Below are 9,347 nucleotides of genomic sequence, written 5' to 3'. Positions count from 1 at the left end.
TAAGAGTACAGGTTTGGGATCTCCACTTCAAAATTGAAATTATTAACATATTTAAAAATCATATTGGAGAATCTCTTGACACAACGTTTATATTTATTTGAGACATTCTGAAGGAGAAAAAAGATTTTATTTAGTATGATAATTGGAGCTAGGAGAGATTTTCTATTGGTTTGACAGATGTAATTAAGAGAATTCCAACGGATTGTTTTGTGCTTATAAAGTGGATTTGAAAATGGGTTTCATACACAAAGAGAATAAAACACTTTAGTAATTCCTAGTTTGCAAAATATTATTGAAAGTGAATTTGAAAGTATGTTAAAAGGACATTAAAAAGATGCATTAGAATTTATTTTAGTTATAAAGATGAAGTGTTAGTTTTAAAATGAATAAAAAAATTATAAGGTTAAATTTGAAAGAGTATAATGATTTTTTGTTAATATAGTTTAGAAAGATTAGTAAGTGTAAATAGAAATATACTATATATCACTTCACATAATGGGAAAAAAATAAAAAAATGGATTTGGTTAGGAATGCAATGTAAACTGTTTTAAACAAAGATACTTTTATTTTGTTTCTGTTGGGATATTGTTTCTAGTTTTCATGCTTGAAATAGAAAAAAATGATATTCAGAATTTAATAATTGTGTAGATATACAACTGGCTCCTAGTAATTATCGGTAATGTAGTACTTAACTGTGTTAGTCAGAAATCAACACTTTTCTACTTTCCCACTTTTTCATCTTTTTTTGTTAATCTCCCCTTTTTTAATCTTTATTTTCATTGTTTTGTGCTATAATAAACATTAACAAAATTTTCAAAATATTTGAAGCTCTTGGACTACAATCTTCCCAGTTTGAATGGCAAGGAATGAATAATGTAGGATATTGGGGGGACATCGTTCTGTTTAAAAATACCACTGCAGTGCTATAAGATGGCTTGACGTGGAAGTTTTTATAATATATCTCAGGGGTGTCCAAACTTGGCAACTTTAATACTTGTGGACTTCAACTCCCAGAAGTCCTCAGCCAGCCATGCTGATATATTTGGAAAGCATCTCTGCCTTATTCAGTTAAAACTATATTTGCAGTTCTTTGGTTTCGCTTTGCACTACATGGGAACCCATCCAACCCATGATGCAGCTCAAACAATATGAACAAATGCAAGTTGCAGCAAAAGAACAAAATACAAGTAGTGTTTATTGTCCACTTGTTCAGCAACCAAAGTCGTGATGGGGCTGAACAAGGGATACTTACAACAGGTCCTCAAAGCTGCAGCTGCTGCAACACCCCCTTGGTCATGTGACTGCAATTCAGGTGCTTGGCCACTGGCTCAATTATGTCACAGCATCCCAGATACATAACCAGCATTTGCAACCTTCACAGCTGGCTTCCCACCAGCAAAACCAATGGGAAAGCTAGCTGAAGGTAAAAATGGCCATCAAATGACTGTGAGATGTTGCAGCTGTGTGGGATTCACCTAACAACAGCAATAGCAATAGAACTGCTGTTGCTATGTTGGTTGTTGTTGTTTGTCCATCGATTTCGATGAAGACCTTGACATCTTATGGATTATGGGCCATCAGCGGTGTGTCCGTAGATGGCTGATGAGACCGATGCTAGCATGGAATGTTCTGCCACATACTGAACAGAGAAATGTGGTCACTATTGCTTCAGCATTTGCAGCTCTGGCTTTACGGAGTGCTCGCTTCTCTTGTGCCAAGATTGTCCTTCTGTGTTCATATGTCTGGCAACCCTGGTAAACCAGGGTACGCCATGTCGGTCGATCATGCGCCAGAGATTCCCAAGAGATGGTATCGATATCCAGGGACTTGAGAGATGCTTTCAGCGTGTCTTTGTATCGCTTCTTTTGTCCCCCGTGCGATCGCTTTCCTTGAGACAGCTCACCATAGAAGAGCTGTTTAGGGATGCGATGGTCTGGCATCCTTACGTGGCCTGCCCAGCGCATCTGGGCTTTCATCAACAGAGTGTAAACTGATGATAGGCCTGCTCTGGAGAGGACATGTGTATCTGGTATCTTATCCTGCCACCGGATCCTCAGAATTCTGCAAAGGCAAGTCATGTGGAAGTAATTCAGTTGCCTGACGTGCCTCCTGTACACTGTCCAGGTCTCACTAGCATACATTAGGGTAGTTAGCACTGCTGCCTGGTAAACTTTAAGCTTAGTAGCAAGGCTTATTCCACGGCGGTCCCACACGTTAGTCCGCAGTCTGCCAAATGCAGAACTTACCTTGGCAATTCTACAGTTGACCTCGATGTCAGTTGTCACTGCACGGGAGAGGGTACTACCAAGATACGTAAATTGGTCCACTGCTTGCAGCTTTTGTCCCTTCACTGTGATGGTAGGCTGTTGGTATTGGGCTTTTGGAACTGGCTGGTATATCACTTCAGTTTTCTTCGTGTTGATAAAGAGGCCAAAGTTGTCACAAGTGACTGCGAATTTGTCCATGCTGGCTTGCATTTCCTGCTCCGATCCTGCATTAAGGGCACAGTCATCAGCAAAGAGAAGATCTCATAGCAGTCTCCTTTACCTTGGTGACAGCCTGGAGTCTTCGCAGGTTGAACAATTTCCCATCGGTTCTGTACCTCAGATTAACTCCCACTGAGCTGTTCTGAAAGGCGTCAGACAGCATAGCTGAAAACATCATGCTGAACAAGGTTGGTGCCAGTACGCAGCCTTGCTTAACGCCATTTGTGACAGGGAAAGCCTCTGAGGCTTCACCGTTGCTCAGAACACGAGCCGCCATGCCATCATGGAACTGCCGTACCATCAGAATAAATTTGTCAGGGCACCCAAACTTTGACATAATCAAGCCTTACAACTGTGTTACTTAGCAAAGGGGTTCCCGGTTCCAATTACCGCTGGCAAGTGATGACCATTTTTACAATGTAACAAGGCAGCTCTAAAAAAACTATAGATCAGTGATGGTGAACCTTTTAGACACCAAGTGCCCAAAAACCATGCCGCTCCCGCCCTCCCGCAGGGCCGCCTCCACAGCCCGCTGCAGATCGCCCAGGCGGTCCTGCAGTGCCATGGAGGTCACACCCTCCGCCCGCCCTCCACAGCATCATCTGCATGCAACAGGGCGCAAGGGCGAAGTCTTGTCCCTGCTGCCCGGCTGCCATGTCCTTGGTTGTGCTGCTCTGCCTGGGCCACGCCCGGGGGCGACTCTCCTCCAGGGGGGCTGCTGGTGAGGGGGCCACAGGGGAGGCAGGGCTGGGGCAACAGTGTACGTGCCCACAGAGAGGGCTCTGAGTGCCGCCTCTGGCACATATGCCATAGGTTCGCCACCACTGCTATAGGACTTATTCCAAACTCGCTCCATGGTAGCAAAAAAGGGCCTCCTGCATCTTCAGTACAAAATTCCAGTTACATGCATTTCATTATACTCCATACATCACAGACTAATACTTGATAAAGACAATGTATATTTATTCACTTTACAAAGGAGAGCAACATTAGGTTGCAACAGCTCCAATTATAGACAAATTAAACTGTACATTATACTGGTGAATGGCTCAAAAACGTTACCCAATTGTTTATATCACTTCAGTTTAATTGAGCTAACAGCAACCCCATTCTTCCCAAGATTAAAAATCCATAATAAATGTATACGTTTTTGTGTAACGTTATTCACAAGTCTCTGCCCTCCCCATTTTCATTATTTTTCTTCCGCCAAAGAACTCTCTGGGTCAGCAGTAAACTTATATACAAGCGCAAAAAAACCAAAAAGTTAGGATTAAGCACGGGTCTTTTTTTAAGTACATGAAAAATGACTGATTTACACACACATATAAAAAAGTCAGTTTAGTCTTAAAACCTGGTTTGCAATGTATCATTGCTAAGGTATGAAATAATTCTCTTATGAGAGAATGGATATTGAGGAGGAAAGAGGAAGAACTACCAAGAAATTCAAAGTAATGTTTTTGAGTCTTACAAAAATATTTATTTTCTTCCAAAAAATTTAACTAAAGCAGTTTAAGATAGAGTGGTCTTCAATCCATCAGAATTTAAAGCAAAGCTGCAACAGGATCATCACCCAATGGGGATTGATAAGCTATTAGACTTGAACTGTAAAATGAATATCCAAATAAAAGAAATAATTTGCTTGCTATGTGGAAGAAATTTGTTTCACTGTGATCCCTAGAAATATAGAACTGAAGAACAAGAAGGATGGCATCATTATGCACTCCAGGTTTGGAAACAGAGTTTTCCAATATGCCATCAGATATATTAGGTATCAAGTGTGCACTCCTTGTTGTGATCCAAGTGGCTTCCAGCATGGCAATCCAGAAGTGACACATTTTGGTAGCCGGCTCCAACAAGCTTTCTTTCTTTAAACAGTATGCTATTCTTCTTCACTTTCATTTTCTGGATCCAAATCTGACTCTCCATTGATTTCTTTTTCTATTGCCATCTCTTGCTCATTGTCCGACTGTTCATCTCTCTCATTGTTCTCCTCATCTTCCTTCTCTTCATCTTCATCCCAATTTTCCTGAAGGAGAGCACAACAAAACATTCATTCACCATAATCGTGTGTAACTTCTTAAGTACGGAAAGAAAGTCACCGAACGTTACTTACATCTGAATCTCTCTCTGCAACCATCTCGTCGTCTGAACCATCGTCCGATGATTCTGTCGATAAAAAACACGAATGTTCAATATTTGTAACTAAAGAAAATAAACATTGTCTACTGACACCAAAAATGTGTTTGAGAAGTTTTTTAGGAGTGCATCTCATAAGTATACCTACAGGTAGACCTTGCTTAATAATTGCCCTATTTAGCAACTGTCTGCAATTATGACGGCACTGAAAAAGTAACTTCACCATCAGTCCTCACTTTGACGACTTTGCAATGTCCCTACAATCACAGGATTGACATTTGGGCACTTTCCATCCAATGGGTATTTACAACTATTGCAGCATCTCGCAGTCACAATTGCCGTTTGCAGCTTCACAACCGGCTTCTGACAAACTGAGTCAATGGCAAAGCTGGCATTAAAATTACATGTTGTTATCATGTGATGTCTGATTAGTGACCACATTGCTTAGTAATAGAGTTGCCAGCCCCAACTATAGTTGTAAGGAGTACCCATATCTTGGTTTTATGGAGTAACTCATAAGAAGTCATATCCTTATGAACTCAAGGATCCTGAAAAGACTGATTATCCCATGCTTTTTTGAATCTTTGCAATATTAACATGGGATAGAGTAGAAATATATTCCAACAAACCCATTTTGTTTTCTGAGATAAATGTATAGCACTATTCCAATCAACATATGAAAATAATTTAAATATATTTTTAAAATTTATATACCGTATATTTAGAAATTGCCCATCTTCCTCATAGAGCAGCTCTTGGGCGGTGCAAATATCCACTGAAGTAGGGCATGTATGTTACAGTGTCAGTTTGAGCATGGTGATAGTACAGAGGAAACACAGTAGAAATGTCCCTAGATACTTTCTGCAGAGTAGCAACTGACCCATAAAGCTTCCACAGTTTTAACTGAATATTTAAGCATTATAAAATTGCTCTTTATTTAGTAAATGAGGTAAGGAACCTGTGTTTCTCTTGCTTTCGGCTTACAACCTTCATCTTTTATACAGGCAATCCTGGATTTAGAACATCCTACTTATGGATGGACTGCCTATTACCAAAAGTGGCAGACATCCTTGTCCTTCCTTGAGTTGATAAACCGCTGAAACCATGCCATGTTTTTTATGGACCCCTGAAGCCATTCCTTTCTTTTTTTAAAAAAATGTTTTATTAATTTTTAACACACACCTTAATATTTGGTAAATATCGTGTTGTCTGGGTTAGTGTTTAAAAAACAATCAATAACAATTAATTTCTATAATTCTATAGACCATATAGTAGCTTCACTTGATTTCCTCTTCTTCCAATAATATTCTCTTTTGCCAACCTTAAATTAATACAGTTCTTATTTAAATAAATGACAATTGAACATAAACCTTTTTCTTATGTTTCTGCAAATAACCACATCAATATAAAGCTTCTTTTCATTGATCATCTTAATTGCCTCATCATAAATCCTGTTTACATTCTTATTTACATTTGTTTTCCCCACAATATTCAAACATTCTTACTGGTTAAGATTTTCTCAAAATTAGTTACACTTAAGTATTTAAGTTGTTGTTTTTTCTCATATAAGCCATCACCATTTTTACATTTCTCATATCTTAAAGAAAAATGAGGAAAAAAAGACAGAGAAAACGTTTCTTTTATGTAAACCATCCCAACATTTTTATATTTCTCATGTCAAAAAAACCAAACACAAAAGAAAAAAAGAAAGAAGGCATACTATATTACTTGAGGGGTTCATCCCTCTTAAACTAATCTTCATTTATATTCAAAATCTTTCTATTTCTTTAACCATATTCAAACCCAAATGTTTAATTTTTAAACACTCTCTCTGGTACTTCCCATCATCTAATTTCTTAATTCTCACTTTAGCCTTTTCTTTTTTTTTTGGCCCAACATCTTCCCTGTTCAATATGCTTCGATGCATCAAAGAATCTTCCCATAATCTTATAAATGTTGTTGCAGGTACAAAAGGCAAAACGGGTAACTGAAGTTATGCCTTTCTAATACACGGCCTGCCTTCAGAGGTTCCAAGCAGTTCATGAAAACGTTGTGTGGCCTCAGAGGTTCATCAGCTTAAGGAAGGAGAACTTCACCTGCCATTTTAGCAACAGGCAGCCCATTTGTTACGTGTGAGTTCCAACTTGCATACAAATTCGAATTAAAGACAGGAACAGAATTCAATTCTTAACCCAGGCAGGAGTTGCCTGCATAGGTACTGATCACAAGTGGGGCTGGCACCAAGTACTGTGTTCCTTAGAAAAATCATGTGTTTCCACACCAGAATTATGACCTCACTTCTGCTACCATCATTAAGCACATCACTGTGGCTTCAGGCGAGACATCACACGATCGTGACTTTCAATTTTACTTCCACATGTTCTCCATTAATTCTGCTTGTTGGAATCTCGTTGTGAAGCTTGCAAATGGCGGTCACACGACGGTGGCATACTATGATTATAAACGCTCACCAATTGTGCCCAAATGATCACGTGACTATAGGACATTGAAATAACTGTAAATGTGAGGGTTGGTTGCAAAGCTGTTCCCCCCCCCCAACCACTGTTAACTTTAAACTCTCGCTAAACAAAGTGGTCAAAAGCAAGGACTATTTGTAATCACCTGCTGTACTAGGGGAAGTTCAGAGTAAACAATATCTGCAAGGTTAGCTACATCAGTGCTGCTGATGTTACCTGGTTTGGGTAATAAAATGTTTGTTAGAAAATAACCCTGAGCTACAAATATCCTCCTTTATTGATATACTATCTTATTTTCTAATTGATCCAAATTGATTAGTACCAAATTTCTTTTGCTTACCTTCTTCATATACCAGTTTTGCAGTCTGATCAATATCAGGCACATCCTGAACCTGTTCTAATGCAGCCACCTAAAAAAGAGTATTTGGTATCAACAAAGATTGTAGCTAGGACACACAGCTTGTGTTGAATTCAAATTACATTACATCAAACAGATACGATTAACTATGTATGATACACTATTGCTAATTTGTCAAATAATGAAAAGTTTTAATTCCAATAAAATAAAATGATTTTTTTTTAAATTACATTTTCACACATTTAGTAATGCCTGATTCTGCCCCTTTTTAAATTCTAACATTGTAAAGGCAACATTTGTATTATATTTTGAGTAAAAATATTATTGCACACTATTATATCAAACATACCTTTCCAAAAAAACCCTCAAAATATCTATTAGTCTGCAGCAAGTAATGAAGGCATAGTACAAAGTAATGATGTCACTTGACCTAAACTTTTTAATGTCTGTGATTAGAACCCACATTATCTTCTATACAAAATGGAACCAAAATAGGCTCTAACTAAAACTTTTTATCTAGATGCAACTGAAAGCGATGGTGCAACCACTCTGTCCAGTGCTATTCTATGCTCAGGATGGTAACTAAGTACACATCGCAGGGGGGGGGGGGGAATACCTAGAGAGAAAAAGATAACTGAAGCTCCAACCCAAATATTACAAGTGATTGCTTTTTGCTGGCATTAACAGATGGTTTCTCTACTCAAAAAATCAAACTGTTTCTGCATTAATAGGACTCTGCAACATCAGTAACAAACTACAAGTTTTATATTTCACTACCAAGAGCTGAACTGAATCAACTTTGGTATCAAGAGGAACAGCAGCTTCTACTAAATTACATAGAACCATGGCCATTGAAGATAAAAATGTTTTAATCTATTTATTTTCCAAGTAAATATCATTACAGGCTTGTTCTATTTATTAGATTTATGTTCTGCCTTTCTATCAATAAATATATAATTAGAGAGCCTTATGAGAACATGAATACATATGTTCTTGTCCTTCAGCATCCACCTGAAAAGAAGGTAACTTAAATTTATTATAATCCTATCCCTGAAGATTAGGGCAAATAAATTTTGTGCACCTCCATCACTGTATTCTCAGTAAATCTGTAAAACTCCTCTAATGAAACAAAATTATACCAATCTCTAGTTAGGATAAAAGGCTTTTGATACAATGGCCCCAATTAAAGATTGGAAGTTCCTGACTTAACATAAATGTTTTTTTCCCAAAACTGGTTTACCTTTTATGAAAATTGTTGAATTATCAAGCTCACAGAAATTCTTCTGCAGCCTCAAATTGTCAATGGAAAGCTACCCTTAATGTTGGGAATCACCTTCCATATTTGAAAGTTATGCACTACTCTATAGAAAATTATCATACACAAAAGGTTTTCTAAGCAAGGCTGCTAGAAGCACAGATTGTGTGTAGTTTCATTTCCCCAAAATCACTCTGAGAGGAATCATCAGAGTTTTTTTGTGTCATAAATTTCGGCACACCAGCAAACCCTCCCACATTTGATAGAAGATCTCATTGTTGCTAGTAACATACTTTCTTCATTCTATGTTCATAACAACACTCTTTCTGTGGAGTAAGATTATCAACTTTAACTTACTTGGGTGATAATAAGATATAGTTTGCCATGCAAGCGAGACAGCTTTTGCAAAGTTTTTACTCTGCTTTCCATTAACTCATATAATGTTCCAAGCTGGGAGGCCAGATCTGGCAGCTGTGATAGGGATAAAGAGAAAAAAGAGAAAAGTCAACAGAGAACTATGAAGATATATGCAAATGTAGTCCTAGGCCATTTCTATATTAAACATACTGAAGGTTTATTTATATAACCCTTACTTAAAGATTGCTTAAAGACTACTTAAAGATATTTTATTAAGT

General features: G+C 37.9%; 1 protein-coding gene across 1 annotated transcript; it reads right to left on the bottom strand.

Moving 5' to 3' along the window:
• Window positions 1-3,428: 3,428 nt before the first annotated feature.
• LOC107301088 (WD repeat-containing protein 43) lies at window positions 3,429-9,183 on the bottom strand (the record flags this gene model as incomplete). The annotated part of the gene is made up of 4 exons (XM_015830355.1): window positions 3,429-4,512; window positions 4,600-4,652; window positions 7,440-7,509; window positions 9,070-9,183. Coding segments are annotated over 4 exons (384 nt in total), but the record flags the coding sequence as incomplete, so codon positions are not given.
• Between the last annotated feature and the right edge of the window lie 164 nt (window positions 9,184-9,347).

This window comes from Protobothrops mucrosquamatus, unplaced genomic scaffold (genome assembly GCF_001527695.2).
Source record: "Protobothrops mucrosquamatus isolate PMUCROS unplaced genomic scaffold, P.Mucros_1.0 scaffold9964, whole genome shotgun sequence".
In the NCBI taxonomy this organism is placed as follows: Eukaryota; Metazoa; Chordata; class Lepidosauria; order Squamata; family Viperidae; genus Protobothrops; species Protobothrops mucrosquamatus.
Note: the sequence above shows the minus strand (reverse complement) of the source record. Positions and strands in the feature narration are given on the sequence as shown.